A 16,880-nucleotide genomic window follows, 5' to 3' on the forward strand; every position below is an offset into this window, starting at 1 on the left:
AAGGTAAAAGTTGCACTGATCAAATCTTCATTTTGAGACATGTTGTACAGCAATGCGTATAATATAGAAATCCACTTTTGATGGCATTTGTGACCTATCAAAAAGCCTTTGATAGCGTGCACCGGCCAATTTTATTGAGTCCTGCGTTATTATGGAATTCCTCTTAAATATGAAAATTTGATTAAGTCTGTTCATGAGCATATCAAGTGCAAAGTTAATGTTAATGGAGTACATTATCAAATGAATTTCCAGTGAACAGCGGAGTACTCCAAGGGAATGTGTTGTCATCAATGTTGTTTATGCGTAGAACAGTCGGACATGGTGGAGGATTGGACTGGATTGGTGATAGGAATTTAGCAGACCTAGAGGATGCTAATGATGCTGTCCTTGTTAGCAGAACACCACAGGATTTGCAATACTTCCTTACTAGAATGCATGAAATATCACACAAGGTTGGGTTGAAGATGAATAGAAAACAGACAGAGATCATGAGAACGGAGTATGCAATAGAAGATGAAATATCATTGGAAGGAGAAAGGATTAATGAGGTAGAATCATTCAAGTATTTAGGAACTATGATCTCCAATACAGGGTCTTTAGAATTTGAGTTTAGTGAAAGATTGAAAAAAGCAAATCAGACAATGGCTAGGTTAAAAAAAAAAATTGGAAATCAAATCGCATGGAATTACATATAAAAATTAGACTACATATCAGTTTAGTGAGATCGGTGTTACTGTATGTACATGAGTCATGGTATAACAATGAAACAATCTCCAATAGATTTAGTAGATTTGAGAACAAAGCCCTCAGAAGAATATTAGGAGTTGAATGGCAGTATAGGATTAGAAATGAAACTATAAGAGTGATTACTCGAGTGGATGAGATCATGATGAGGGATAGATGGGGATGGTTTGGGCATGCTCTTCACACTCCCCAAGAGAGATTAGTTCACCAAATGTTCAGCTGGGCTCCACAAGAGACTAGAGGAGTTGGAAGACCCAGACCTACATGGCTGAGGACTATGAAGTGTGAAGTAGATGATGAGTGGAGAAGTAATGAATTAAAAGCTCAAGATAGAGACAACTGGTGAAATCTAACCGAGACCCTTTGCATCATTAGGCGTAGGAGAAGATGATGATGATGTGAATGTGGACACGATTACGTCAGAACTACTCATCAGAATTTTATGAAATTTTCAGGTATATAGATCTTAGGTCATGGACGACCCCATTAAGTTTTGGAGATGATCCGAATCTGGATCCGGATTCTAGATTTGAATTTATCTTTTTCGACATTTTAAAGATAACGTCAGAAGTACTCAACGGATTTTGACAAAATTTTCACTACTGATAGATCTTAGAGCTTGGACAACCCCATAGAATTTTGGAGATGACGTGGATCTGGATCAGGATTTTAGTTTTTTATTTATCTATTTGTCTGAGTGTCTGTGGACAGGATTACGTCAAAACTACTCGTCAGATTTGACAAAATTTCCACCGCAGATGCATCTTAGGTCATGGATGACCCCATTAAATTTTGGAGATGATCCAGGTCTGGATCCGGATTCTAGATTAGGATTTACAATTCTTGCCATTTTATAGATAAATTCAAAGCAAATTGGCAGATTTTTACAAAATTTCTACCACAGATAGATCTTAGGCCATAGAGACTCCATCAACCTTTGATGGAGGTCAGAAATCTCTGATTGCTCTTGTTATCATTATTATTATTATTATTATTATTATTATTATTATTATTATTATTATTACCTAAGATACATCCATAGTTGGAAAATCAGGATGCTATAAGCCAAATGGCTCCAACAGAGAAAATAGCTTCATGAGGAAAGGAAATGAGAAGATAAATGAATTATATATGAGAAGTTATAGTAAATATATAAAACAGGCCTGTCAGGCCCGCGGGCCAAATATGGCCCGCGAGGGGATTTTTGTGGACCTCCAACACTGACCTAATTATGTAGTATGATTCAATGTAGTGAAACCTTACTGGACCTAAAATGATCCCTCCAGCATGCTAAAAAAAATTAGAAAATTTTAAATAATGAAATAGAAAGAAAAATCATACATTTCATTATTCTCTCTCTCTCTCTCTCTCTCTCTCTCTCTCTCTCTCTCTCTCTCTCTCTCGCTGTCCACCATGCGTTCAATACTAATACAGTATTTAGTTTACTTTTTACGGTAGATAGAATAATAATAACAACAGTAACAAATATAAATGTAAGAAGATTTAATGACAACCCCGTGAATAGATCAAGGATGAAGCCCTGAGGTTTCGAATAGTTTTCCGCTTGCCTCTGTTTTGTACTTAAGTAGGATTGTTCGGAACGTCTTTTCTCGATATGTCAAAGTAGAAAAATAAAGGGCTCTGGTGTGAACTGAGCATATGATATGAAGTAGGGAGAAGAATGTTGTGTGGCAGGAAATAGTTTCTGTTGTTAAAGAATATATCGTTCGAAGGCATTATGAGACATTGCCCAAAGAAAAGTATGCTCAATTTGTGGGAAAATCACGAAGTGATATATTCAATATCTTAGAAGGTCAAACACCTACAGAAAATGCGTGGGCTACATAACTCCAGAAAACCACAAACTGCTTGTCTTACTTCTTCATATGAAGTTACTTTGGTGCTTTTAAGGAATAGAAAATCATTTATGCATGGAGAATTAAGAAAGCAGTGTGCAGTAAAATAGCACAAGAGTTTGCTGAAGAAAAAGTACCAGGCAAAGAAATTTCAAAGTGTATCATTATCTCACCAAACAGTTGTAAGAAGTGACTGAACTTGATCAGCCTGTTTCCATGAAACTTGAAAATGTTATGAAACATTGCAAGTAATTATCACCGGATTTAGATAACTGCACTGATGTGACACAAGCCAGTTACTCATATTTGCCGGCACCATAGACGAAGATTTTGTGGTACACGAAGAACATGTAAAGATGCAGTCATTGAATAATTATAGCAGAGGTTCCGATATATACGTTTCCCTCAAAACCTTGGCCAATGAATATGGAGGGTTTTAGAAGTGTTCCTGCATTGTAACTGATGGGGCAAAAGCTATGGCTGGCAGTAATATGGGTTGGTTGGTTTTTACAGAAAAATTGAGCGCATTGCATCACACTGCATTGCATTACTCACCAAGAGGCCTTGTGAAGCAGAATGTTGCAGATGAGTGATGTTATGACAACTGATATCAGTATTGTGAACCTAATCAGAGGCGGAAATAGTTCCTTAGGCCTAGAAAATTTATATCATTCCTGGAAAAACTAAACACAGAATACTGTGACCTGCCACTATATTTAAGTGATAGCGGGCTGAGAGCTGAAAAACACTCCGTTTATTTTCTTCAAGAGAAGATATTCTACCATTTCTACAAAGTAAGAAAAAAAATTTGCAGTAAACTTTTTCTAATACGATTGCATAAAGATTTTTGTAGGACTTATTCCGCCTTTGGAATGCTGCTATCATATTAGGAATGCTTCGTCTTTTGCATCAATCTTCGTTAGGATTCATTCAAGGTAGTTCAGGCCTGACACTTTTTTGACAAAGAATTTCTCTCTCTCTCTCTCTCTCTCTCTCTCTCTCTCTCTCTCTCTCTCTCTCTCTAGCACTATTCAAGTTACTCTTCCGTCCAGCTCAAGGTGAGAATTCCTTTTCCCTTGGATAGCCTTATTACGGTCGTTATACCACATATTTGTAAAATAGCATAATTCCGAGCCTGGCCCTTTCTCTTCAGTGGCAAGCTTGAGCTTTATTTTTCTGTTTCAGTTGTCCTGATTCTTATAAGCCTATTTTTTTTTTATTTGAGCTTAGCCTAGAATAAGAAACGAGAACACTATACTTGCAGGATAATCTACAACTCATGATTATGAAATAAAAAGTACAAGAGAGAGAGAGAGAGAGAGAGAGAGAGAGAGAGAGAGAGAGAGAGCGAGAATTTGTGGATAACACATCACAACACAGGAGTGAGTCCGTTCATTTGCATTAATGATAAAATAAAATTCATAGTCAATGTTAAAAAATAGATCAAAATGATGCAAAGAAATAAATTAGAAAAAAAATCGCACCCAGATTATATATGGATATATTTTTTGATTCGGAAAAAGTTGAAAGGTTACTGAAGGTCAGTAGTGTGTCTACTTTTAAAAGACAAAAAAAAAAAAAAAAAAAAAAAAAGACAATCAAATAAATTGTTACTTTTCTATTTCAGCCAGAGCAAATCTTTTTGACTTTCTGGTCTAGTATGGCATGTAAGGTAAGATCCCTGTTATATTGCTGAGATATCTTTCGATATTTGTAATGAAATATTCTGAAATGTAAAGAAAAAATAAATTAGTATCTGTAAAGTATATTTGGTGAACTAACTAGCCTGCAAAATCAAGGGATGCTCGATTTATTCCCGAATGACCTAAAATGTAAATTAATCGCAAATTATTTAGTTTTGAGGTCCTTCGAAAAGTTTTAATTTAGGTTATATTCTTATTACATTACACAGAAAATTAATCAAATCTTACACCAAGTAACAGTGATGGGAGGATTCATGTGTTTTTATAGCATGATGTTACAGGTTTTCGAATTGAAGTCACTCCCCATACCCCAATCCTCTTCCCTACATCACACAGATGGATAAAGTCCCTTCTATCTTGCCAGGAAGCTTTTTCTGACATCGAGAACAATGCAACGCCAACAATATTCCTGGATATATTCCACTCAAAGTCAAATATGTTGTCATCTCGATTAAGAGAGAGATTACTATGCTATAGGAATTGTTGTTACTATTATTAAAGATGATATCATTAGTTATTTTTTTCGCTTCTTGTAGTTGGTGTTGTAAAGGTAACTATAACATTAGTTTTCCAATTAACGTTAAATACTTCACTATTTGAGAGTTATCGTTTAGTTTACGCTTAAGTTTGAACATATGTATATCCACACATATGTTGTGTAAAACATTTGTACACTCCTATATGTGTGTATAATATATATATATATATATATATATATAAATATATATATATATATATATATATAAATATATATATATATATATATATATATGTATATATATATATATATATATATACATATTCATACGTGTGTAGGATCCTTTTCTCTATATAACTGGTAATACTCTCTCTCTCTCTCTCTCTCTCTCTCTCTCTCTCTCTCTTAAGTCACGTGGTATTTACATCTTGCTTGCTACTTTGATGGTGCTTGAATCTTAAAAGAATTGAATAGTAATATTCAACGCATCGAATGTTGTATTAAAAACTTCCGTAATGGATTTTGACTTCTGGAATCCTTGCGAATTTGATAAGTGTACAAAATTACGTTATGCTGACGACGTTCTTGGAGAAAATAAGAATTGGTCATTTGGGTTTGGAGAACTAACTTTGAACTGGAAGTCAGCCTGGTATATAGGGGAGGGGGTCAGAACGCTTCGCGAGCATGTGTAAAGTTGAAAGGTCATTATGGAAGAGAGATAAGGTGGTGGCCCCCTTCCAACATATAGCCTCTACTACCTTCCCCTCCCCCTCATTCTTCATTCCCCAACTGCATTCCTGAGCGAGTCTCCCTTCTCCTGCCCATCCATGTCTTTCTGTTCATGTCTGCCGCCTTATGTTGCTGCTCTTTTGGTTTCTGTTCTCTTACTCCTTCCCTAAGGAGCCTGACATCTCTTAATACTCATTCGATCAATAATTATTTGTCCTGGCTCTCTGCTAGTTATGCAACATCCAATAAGTTTCGTTCTCTGCAGAGAAAAAAAAGAAATGCAACCAAAAGCTGTCTTGTATGTGCAACAGTATTTGTTTACGTGTATGTAGAAGAGACTGCATAGTCAATGTAAAATTATTGTACCATGATAAACATTGAAAAATTTACCCTCACATCGAAGGTCCGTCTAGTAAACAATTTCTTCCTTTTTGATCCGCTACTTTATTTCGGTTAGAAAAGTCAATCTAATTAGATAGCTCTCGAATATAGTTTTTGACCTAGCATTACCATTAAAAATTATTGGTTTGATTTAATGCTAAGAAGTTTTTGGATCAATTGGTGGTATGTATTTGCAAAAGATATGGTAACAGAACTATATTACTGCTCAATCTTTATAGAAAAAGCATTTCTTGTAATGTCATAAAAAAAGGAACCAGAAATAAGCTCAAATCTTGTTTAAACTTGCTGATCACTGAAGAAAAGCAAAGTTAATGTTTTGAACACTATATTTCCCATTTTGACTTTGTTTATAGAAGTTCATTTCTATTGGTTACGTTTCGAAGACCAGACTAATACATCGTGAATCTTTATAATACATCCATTAGAATGCTATCTAAGTATGCAATCATCATTGTTGCCACTTTTTTTTTATCTGAGGAACTTTTAGACCACGTATCTTCAGATGCAACCTTGAGTCACAATTTACAATAATCACTTTGAAATGGATTGCCGTAATGCTAAAATTATCATTGTAATGTAAGCTATTCTTGGCATACGGGCTTGGGTCACTGTTAGATGATTCGACAAAATTCGTACGGCAGTTCTTGTTTTTAGAAAAAGAGAGAGGTGGGCGGTTGGGGGCGGGCAGTAGATGAGCAGGGGATCAGGAACTGACGAGTCAGTCGTTCGTTGCGTAGTAAGAAAGCTAACAAAAGAAACCGAGCTTCAAAAAAATGGTGAAACATTTGATGCATAAACCCAGACGATATTGAACACAATAAAATTACCCATTTTACTTTTAAGCTTCTCGCTTCAGTGCCTTGTCTTTCATTTCCTATTCACCACCTTTTTGGACTCATTTTCTGTGTCAGCCTTTTTCTTCTTCACCCAATATTCACGTTCTTTCTTCTTGGTCTGGCGATTCATAAATCCAACAAAATTAGGTCATGATAACCAATATCTTCTCAAATGAAATATATTGAAGGTTCATAGAAGTGAAGTAGTCCCGCACTGATGTTACCTATACAGTCAATTGCCGATGTAACAGTGTATTTAAAAGACATTTATTTTCGTTTGAATTGTTATTGGATCATATTTTCAACCTACATATTTAAGGAACAAAATTCCCTTTACAATGTTTTACAGTTGTGACTCCTGGCAAGAGTTACAGAGATCATGTAATGAGACTTTTCGTTTGCGCAGCGATTTCCAAAGGAAAACGTGTTAGGCGGGAAGAACGCGGCCAAAAATAAGAGGCGGCTCAGTAGGTATGAAATAAAGTTGGAGTACGTGGTGGGAGGCGGGAGTAGGCAGGGGAATGGGAGGGGGAAAGTAAGGTGGAGCCCATAGCCCGAAGCAAACTGAACTAGACCTCACAGCAAGATTGTAGGGCGTACTCGCTGGATCTTTTCTTTTCTTGTCGGCTCAGCTTCAAGATGGCGCAACAGGACATTCCTGAGACGCTTCAAGAGAGTGAGGCATTTTATCCTAGATCCCTTTCTTTCTACAACTATTGATATTACTTTTCGTTCCATTTGGTGCAGAATACCTTTATTCTGAAGGGACTTTACAAGTTACTTTTGTATGCAAACCTATATCCATAACAGTAGAATGGCTTGATGATTACAAAAACTTTCTTTTGAGCTCGTGCAAGAGAAAGGACGAGGGATAGAAAATGGCGGCAATTGACCGTCGCCATCATCACGCCCTGGAAGTCACCCAGAAGGCCAGGGGAAGTCATTTGGAATGAACAAGTAACTATAACAACCGGTTTCAAGTACGTGTTAGTATTGTGTGCAGAGCTAAAACACCAGAGCGATCCATCCCAAGAAAGGGTGAAAGAGAATTTAAGAGGCGACTACGTAAGATCTATCTCGTTGCGAATGATCGAAATACTTTTGTAAGGGGAGCCTTGCTTTCACTCGTTATGGTGTCTGAGTAAGACTTTCCCTTTCAGCCTACTCACAACTCCTTTGTAAGTAGTGATGAGCTAGGCTGCTCACTTATGTCTTTGAGTTGGCTTCATATTTTCCAACAAAAGTGAAATACAACGACTTGGTTTCATGCGGCTCCGACTCTTCCAAGGCCAAGCTTGGCCGCGGGGCCTCCACTTCTTGTGCAAGATGGCTGCCGTGGTCTGCCTCCGCCACTTCGGTTCAATTTCTTTATTTGCTATCCGCTATACTTCATTAATGCGCTCTCCAAGTAGGAGGTTGTTTCTTACTTTTTGAAAAATCATATCTCGTAAATTCCTAACCTTTTTCTGATGTGAACAGTAGAAAGATGGAGAGAGTGATGAAAATGAAAATAACTCGGAAAATGGTTACAAAGTGTAAAATGGTACTAAAAGTCCTTGCTTAGTATCTGGAGGAGTAGGTGGTTTGAATCTTGGTCTCGTGTTGTGGAGTACCACTCTCCTGCCGCTAAGAAGTCTTTGCCGTCACCTGCCACAGCGCTTCCTTAGTTACTAGTTATAACCTCCAAAGGCAGGCAGTCAGCGCAGGTGCAGGGGGAGGGAGTTGAGGGCTTAGGGGAAATACCTACTCTCCCCCTCCGTCCTTCCAACGAACTCGTTGCGCAAGACACACTTTTGTACTTGACCTATGATTACCTCGTCGGGTCTCTCTCTCTCTCTCTCTCTCTCTCTCTCTCTCTCTCTCTTGGATGTTGCAAACTATTCCCCGTCGCTCTTTCTCTCTCCTTTCCATCAGAATTATTTATGTGTATATATATATATATATATATATAATAATTCTGATGGGAAGGATATATATATATATATATATAGAGAGAGAGAGAGAGAGAGAGAGAGAGAGAGAGAATTGTAATTTTAAGACATGATTAAATGTGAACGGTCATTTAACAAATGAAATCTTATAAATTCCGGTTAATTTTAGAAAATGTCCTTGATGATTATGGCCAATCCCGTCTTGTAGATTCATTATGTTATTTGTTAAATAGTTCCGATTCACTTCTCGTAACATAATCATAACCTAAAATTCAAACGAAACGTAAGGACTTATAAAACCCTTTCATATCATAGAATGTCACTCAAACGAAAACTAAAATGACAAAAATAGTCAGTCAAAATATTTTGGCCCAAGCACAGATATAGTGATATCTGTGATAAGGCATTCGGAAAGAATGATATCTTTATAATCTTAATATAAAGAAGAGTTTTTATCGATATCCAGAAACGTGACCTTGCTAATGTTGATAGCCTTACAAACAAACGTTCTTGAAAATGCAAGTGATCCTACTCTCTTTCCGCTTTGGCATACTCAAGATTTCGTCAGCTTATGTCATCATTTGTTAAATAAGAAAACTCAAGTAGTACAAAGGCCGTCTCGAAAGAAAATGCGAGCAAAAATTGACGTATGATGCCTGTAATTTGTACAAGTATCATGTTAATTAATAAATTCCTCAAATGGATTTGATTCTATGATTTACATGGTTTTATCCATTTAATGAGTGTGCGTATTCATTTTTACATATTTTTGACGATTTTTTTAAGGTTATAGCATTCATCTCGCTTTTTTTCCGAGTGCATTTATTGTCTGTGACGCTATGATATGTAAATACAGACCAATCAACCAATGCATCCTTCATATCACCGTGGATGTTCAAGTGTCTAATATTGGCCATGATTTTAATAAAATCGGTCTGAATTGCTCGTACTGATGAGTGTTGCTTTTTTCTCCTGAAATCGTTTTATCAAGGGCTCTAAAAGGGAAAGCAGCCCCGAAAGGAAATTATTAAATGAAAAAAGAAAATCAAAAGAAAACTATTAATAGAATTGAAATAGGTCTTTTTCTCTCTCCTTTGGAATACTCTCATCTTGTGTATGCTCTTGCTGTGTCGCATTTGAGGCTTAAAAATTGATTCAATTATATTTCGGTCACTTGGTTAATTTTCTTAAGCAAACAGATACATACGTACTGGCACCTACAGGTGCACCCACATATACACACACTCATACACACACACACACACACACATATATATATATATATATATATGTATGTATAAATATATATATACAGTATATATATATATATATATATATACAGTATATATACTGTATATATATATATATATATATATTCCCTTGTTAGGCTGGAGGAACGTAGAGAGTAGAGGTCCCCTTTTTTGTTTTGTTTCATTTGTTGATGTCGGCTACCCCCCAAAATCGGGGGAAGTGCCTTGGTATATGTATGTATGTATATATATATATTTATATACATATATATATATATATATATATATGTATATATATATATATATATATATATATATATATAATCATCAGCTACTATTACTCCATTGCAGAACAAAGGCCTCAGACATATCCTTCCACTTATGCCAGTCCACACCCGCACACTTTCTTAGTTCGTCTATCTATAATCGTCTCTTCCTTCTGTTATTCCTAATGTCCATCTATTATATGTCATTCTTATTTTATACACACACATTCACACACACACACATATATATATATATATATATATATGTGTGTGTGTGTGTGTGTGTGTATATATATACATATATATGTGTGTGTTTGGTTTTTTTTTGTGCGTGTGTGTAATGTGCATTACATAGAAAGATAGGTAGAGAAAAAGATTGATTAGATTTGTTTTCAGAACAAAGAAACGCGAGCTGTACCAATGTTTCTTGGATTGTACAGTTTATATATATGTAATGACAAAAAAAAAATTGAATTTGTATGATCAAACTTTTTCTGTAACATCCACATTGAATAAGAAGGGAATATTGCTCCAATAGTGGTGATGTCTAGATATCTTGTGTTGTTGAATGGCCTCACGAGCCCCAGTGCCGGGTTATTTAGACCAATTTTATAGATGTATTCCAACCCCCAGCTTAAGTCACTCCGAAATCAGTTTCACTCTCCAGGGCCCTTAGACAATTTCCTCTGGAACGTTGCCAACTTAAATGAATACTGTGAAGGTTGGGTTGGATCCCCCTCCCTACACTTTTTCAATGGCTGTGTGAATCGAAGTACTGTTATCGGTACCTTTGTGTCTATTCGCTGGCATTAAGGTGAATAAGTTGAGAGACCCGCATTCAGATTCAAGGTTGGATTGAAATCTTGACTTTGTTCACGAGAAGGTGGGTGCCAAATAATATTTAGGATATCAAGTTAAAGGTTCTCATTTTCTTGCGATATTGAATTCCCCTTTGAAACATCTATGCAACTGAATTGTTAATAGTTATGAAAAGGTAATTGATAAAACACTTTGACAAATATTTTAGGAATTATAAATGACCCTACCCTTTTATTAATTTGCATTTTATTAAAATACTAAGATATGTTTCAAGGTCTTTCCATAGCATCCTGTGATAATTGGATCCTGGAGTAGTAGTCCTGGTCTCTATCCCTCCGTGATCTGTCAAAAGACAAACAAGTGTTTGTTTTGAGACTGGCAAATAATGTGAAAATCCTTGCCAGTGGTTTGCAATGATAATTTCAAGGTAAGCGAGTGGGCATTTGACGGAGTGGAGATAATAAGATCTTGTGGGTATTGTCATATGTAACTTATAGATCACTTGATCTACAACATAATTTTAGTATTTTATGACTAATCCTAGACCCTAAGACTAGTTTATGTATCAAAATGGTGGAAATAAAAAGGTTGAAAACACATTATGGATGCGAAGAGATAAAAAGAAAAAAATAACACATTTTCTTGTTACCTGTTGTTAATACGTATGTGCTATTTATATACCTGGCCTTTAAGAAAATTTGAGAATTTACTTTTCTCCTTTCTTGTCTGAGTGTTCTGGTATTTACGAGATATTGCCTTACTAATTTGGAGCTCCTAATTATTTAAATCTATTTTTTCAAACATGTGACCATAAACAGAGACTTTACCGAGGTGTTAAATGTGTTTTAGATGTTATTCACGTTAATATACCAAGATATGAGTGGTTCTAAGGTTATAGTTTTGAATATTACAACAATTTAACTCATGCTGATATGGAACCCCTTGTTTGACCAAATTAAGTATTTGAGACTTCAGTGACTCAGATAATATTTAAGGTAATAAAGATATCATTTGCGAAAAAAAAAAAAAAAAAAAAATACGGTACGAGTGAAATTATCTCAGACGTTTTCTGTTGGTTTGACATTTATATTGGCAAAAATTTCTAAATTATCGATGTCTAGCACTTAAGAACTTTAGCAGACACCATTGACTGGAACTTCTTTTGCTGCATTCGTCATTACTTGAGTACTTAGGCCAATTTCCTGTTGATATGACACCAATTAACTATCAGAGATGTTGCATAAACAACGAGGGAAATTTACGTATATATATATATATATATATATATGTATATATATATATATATATATATGGATGATCCCTCTTATGGGTTGTAGTGAAAAACTCGTCGACCATTTTGATGTTTATTTAGTCGATGGTCACTGGAAAAATTACATACAATGAGAAATTCATAGAGACAATTCTTCAATTAATGTTAAAAAAAAAAAAAAAAAAAAAAAAAAAAAAAAAACATTCAAAGAAATGCTGTATTCTTCACATTTATAACATCAACAATGTTTTATTGGAAAAACTCTATTTCTATAATTCCAGTAATTGTAATTCCTTTGTATTCTATTTCCTTCATCTTACACAATTTTTATTAACATTTCCAATTAAGACCTCTGGTATGATAACTTGATTACAAAATTCACAATACTAGGTGGGTGGATCCCTTGATTCTGCTATACATAGAATCCTTAAGAAATATGCACCAAGCATTAATAGGCATCATTAAAGTTAGGAGAGAATTCCACTAAATAGTTATTCAATCTGTGGCATGTTTTATCTAGCCTAACCCCTTACGACCTCTATTTTCCCTCATTAAATTGTAAAGACCTCTAGATAACATCCTTTACTTACTGAACTGTTTGCATGCCCACTGCAAGGACCGTCCGTCTCTGTCCCCTCGTGGACCGCTGACAAAAACCCTACCGAGGGAATGCCACTGTTAAAACAAGCACACCCCTCACTAAGTTTTCACTGTCTATATTTCATCATATTATCAGCTCTATTTAGCTATTGTTTATTTAAACAGCAACCTTGACAACCCTTTTAAGTCTATAAATCTCAGAACACTGTGATGCTTACCTTATAATTCCATCTAAAGGTCCTCAATGTGGACTTTCCCAAACACGTCCTCTCTCTACGATGACTTTGTTTGAAAGGAAGGTTCCCGCTTTCCCAAGCGCTTGATTTGAGAGGGCGGCGCGAGACGGACCAATGGTTCCTTTTGTTTTTTGTTACTAACATATAAAGGTGTCCCCCATAATTATTGTTTCTGAAGGAAACTTCCTCATTTTAATTTTCTTATTATTTGACAAGCATAATCCTCTATTAGTGACCCGAAATTTAATTACAAATTTTGGATTTACCACGAACAGTTATTCAAAGTTGCCCATGGAAAAGTGAAATTTCCCTGCGTGATATTTCCCTACGTTTACACCCGCCCCTTTGAAACCTCTTGAGCACAAGGGGGTTCAACACCTATTGTTCAGTAACGCCCACTAGATCCGTCTCCTCCTCCAAAATTAAAACAAGCTTCGACAGCGGTCTGTCATATTCCTTGCCCTCTCTCCTGACAGTTACCGTCCTCAGCAAACCATCTTTCCCTACTTTAGTCTGCACTATTCTAGCCAATGGCCAATGGCAGCGTGCTTCATTCTCCTTGACCATAAGGACTACGTCTCCTACCCTGACGTTTCGTTGCTCTTTGAACCATTTCTGTCGCTGTTGTAACCCTAACAGGTATTCACTTTTCCAACGGGCCCAGAACTGCTCAGCCATGTGCTGCACCTGCTTCCATCTCTGCTTAGAGTGGCCACCTATTGCAATGTCACAACCTACAGACGAATATCCCATGTTTAAAAGCTTGTTCAGTGTGAGTGGAACTGGGTCTCTACTGTCTGAGGTGACGACAGTAAGGGGCCTACTGTTGACCGTTGCCTCCACTTCACAAAAGAGTGTGCATAGCCCTTCATAATCGAATTGCTGTGTCCCCAAGACTATACCTAGGACCCTCCTCACGGTACCTATCGACCGTTCCCATGCTCCTCCAAAATGTGAGGCGCCGGGAGGATTGAAAATAAATTCCACCTCACACCGGAGCAACTCACTGCGCACCTTGTTTCCTGCCAAGAACTCGTAACTGGAGTCGAGAACTTTCCGTGATCTCACAATATTAGTGCCGCAGTCGCATCTAACTGTCTTGACCTGATCATGACGAGCCAAATACCTCCTGAAGGCACTAATGAACGAGTCTGATGTGAGATTTGAGGCTACCTCCAAGTATATGGCTCTCATGTTCAAGCAAGTGAATATAACTCCCCAATGCTTCATCCATGCTCTGCCTCGCTCTATGAAGAATAGCCCAAAAAGGTCCACCCCGATGTGATAAAATGGAGGTTTCCCCGACTCCACGCGATCAGGTGGTAGGACGGCCATTAGCTGCTCGATAACCTTTCCATGTGCCCTGCGGCACCTGACGCATCTGCTCAGCAAGCGCCGCACTGCTGCATGGCCCTTCATTACCCAAAATTTCTCCCTCATCAGGCTCAGAACATGCATTACACCAATATGGTTAGAATGCTCATGGTAATACTGGATCACCATGTCTGTCAAGTGGCCCTTATATGGCAAAATAATTGGATGCCTTTCACTCGGAGAGATATTTGCCAAAGATAACCTACCCCCAATGCACAGAAGCCCATTTCTCAGGATTAGTTTCAACCTTCTTAGGGAGCTAGAAACCCTAATAGTACCTCCCTTCTGAATGCTCTCTATCTCTATCTTGTAATCAACACACTGTGTTACCTGCACTACCACAGTCTCTGCCAAGCTAATAATTTCGGTGGATAAACGCATATCTAGCTCGCTGAGCAGCTGCCTATGTTTATAAATAATGTACCTAGTAAATAGCAACAACCAACCCAAAGCTCTAAGGAGCTTGATCCACCTGGAATAGTGGTGGATGATTTTATACAAACCTGTTTGCCTGATATCCAACCCAATCCTGTAACTAATTATTTGGTAGCCTCTAGTTCCTGTTGGTCTTATCTCACGCTTAACTTCTAATCCTTCCACATCATCTGACATTTGAGCTGGCTCAGTTGGCCAGAAACACTCCTCCTTTAACAGAAACTCCGGCCCCTTTCTCCACCTTTCGGACTGCTTGGAATGTGTTGCATCGTCTGCTGGGTTCCACTCAAAGTTAACATACCTCCACTCTTTCTGATCACTGACCTCCCTTATCATAGAAACACAATTTGCTACAAATGTCTGGTATCTGGCTTGATCATTCCTAATATATCGCAAGACGGTTCTTTAGTCGGTCCAATAATAGAACCCATCTACCCTGAAATCTATCATGGTCAGAATAGTGCTTCCGAGTCTTGCGGCCAGTACCGCTGCACTAAGCTCTAGGCGGGGCACTGAAACATGCTTCAAAGGTGCTATCCTTGCCTTTCCCATGATGAAGATGCAAGATACATTTCCCCACGGATCTGAGACCCGCAAGTATGCCACTACTCCTAAAGCCATGACGCTTGCATCTGAGAACAAATGCAACTGTACTAGGGTGGCTGATTCCCATGGACTAACCTTCAGGCTTCTTGGCACACTTATCCCGCTGGTCTGGCTCAGCTTCTTGGCCCACGCCTTGATGCGGTCCATAGTGTCAGAGTCCAATTCCATGTCCCAGGCTATCTTTAATCGGCAGAGGTCCTGCATGATGACCCTACACTCGATTAATACTGGCGCCAATATATCAAGTGGATCGTAAATCGAGGCTATAGCTGACAACAAGTCCCGCTTAGTCCTTGGAACTGACACTAGCTCTGCTCGGACACCCAATTCATCAGTGGCCAAGTCCCACTGTACTCCCAAAGCCTTTGTCTTATGTGACTCTGATCCATCTATAACCTCTGAGGTGCTCCTACTGTACCACTCCCTCGGGATGGATGACATAACCTCCACACAAGGGCTACTGAACTTTGTCAGTGTAAATCCCCCTTTTAGCAGAGCTCCTTAACCTCTAAAAAATTGACTAACAGTGCATCTTTGCGATCCTCGGCTCTCAAGCAGTCATCTACATGAAAGTTGTTGGCCACTGTGAACCGTGCTTCCTCTGAAAATTCATTCCCAAAGTCGCTTGCTGTCTGTTTCAGCACGCAGTTTTGCAATGCTCGGAGAGGAACAGGCCCCGAACAGGTGGACTGCCATTCTCCACTCTTTGGGTTCCTCGTCAAGACTATTTTCCCACCAAAAGAACCTGAGGTAGTCCCGCTGATGCTCTGGTACCCGTACCTGATAGAACATTGTATTTATATCTCCTGTATAGGCAAATAGACCTCCCCTAAACTTTACCAACACACCCAGCAAAGAGTTCATCATATTAGGTCCCTGCAATAGTAGGTCGTTCAATGATGTACCCTCCACCTTGCTTGCACAGTCAAATACAACACGGACCTTGCCTTGCTTGTCTGGATGTTGCACACCAAAATGAGGAATATACCACACATTTCCCGGGCTGGCTGTGGTCACTTGCTCAGCATAGCCTTTCTGTTGCATCTCTGTCATGAATGCACTATACTGCTTAGCGTAGTTACCATCCTTCACTAGCTTCTTACGAAGGCTGTGCATACGGCGCAATGCGATGTCCCTTGTTTCTGGCAAGGTTCCATGATTGTCCCGCAGAGGCAATGGCACCTCATAACTTCCTCCTACAGTTCTAACCCCTTTCTCTATTATCTATAGGCATTTCCTGTCCTCTGCAGACATTTCCCTTTTGTTAGATGCAACATCGTCATACTCGCGATTATAACTTTCAACCAGCATGCGGTCTAACTCAAGGCGCTTGCTTGTCACTTGG

General features: G+C 38.0%; 2 protein-coding genes across 2 annotated transcripts; both read right to left on the reverse strand.

Moving 5' to 3' along the window:
* Window positions 1-13,498: 13,498 nt before the first annotated feature.
* LOC137644421 (uncharacterized) lies at window positions 13,499-15,265 on the reverse strand. The gene has a single exon (XM_068377399.1). It carries the CDS (start codon window positions 15,263-15,265, stop codon window positions 13,499-13,501), a length of 1,767 nt encoding a protein of 588 aa, XP_068233500.1.
* A 69-nt stretch (window positions 15,266-15,334) lies between these two features.
* LOC137644422 (uncharacterized) lies at window positions 15,335-15,976 on the reverse strand. The gene has a single exon (XM_068377400.1). It carries the CDS (start codon window positions 15,974-15,976, stop codon window positions 15,335-15,337), a length of 642 nt encoding a protein of 213 aa, XP_068233501.1.
* Window positions 15,977-16,880: the final 904 nt, after the last annotated feature.

Source organism: Palaemon carinicauda, chromosome 7 (genome assembly GCF_036898095.1).
Source record: "Palaemon carinicauda isolate YSFRI2023 chromosome 7, ASM3689809v2, whole genome shotgun sequence".
Classification (NCBI taxonomy): Eukaryota; Metazoa; Arthropoda; class Malacostraca; order Decapoda; family Palaemonidae; genus Palaemon; species Palaemon carinicauda.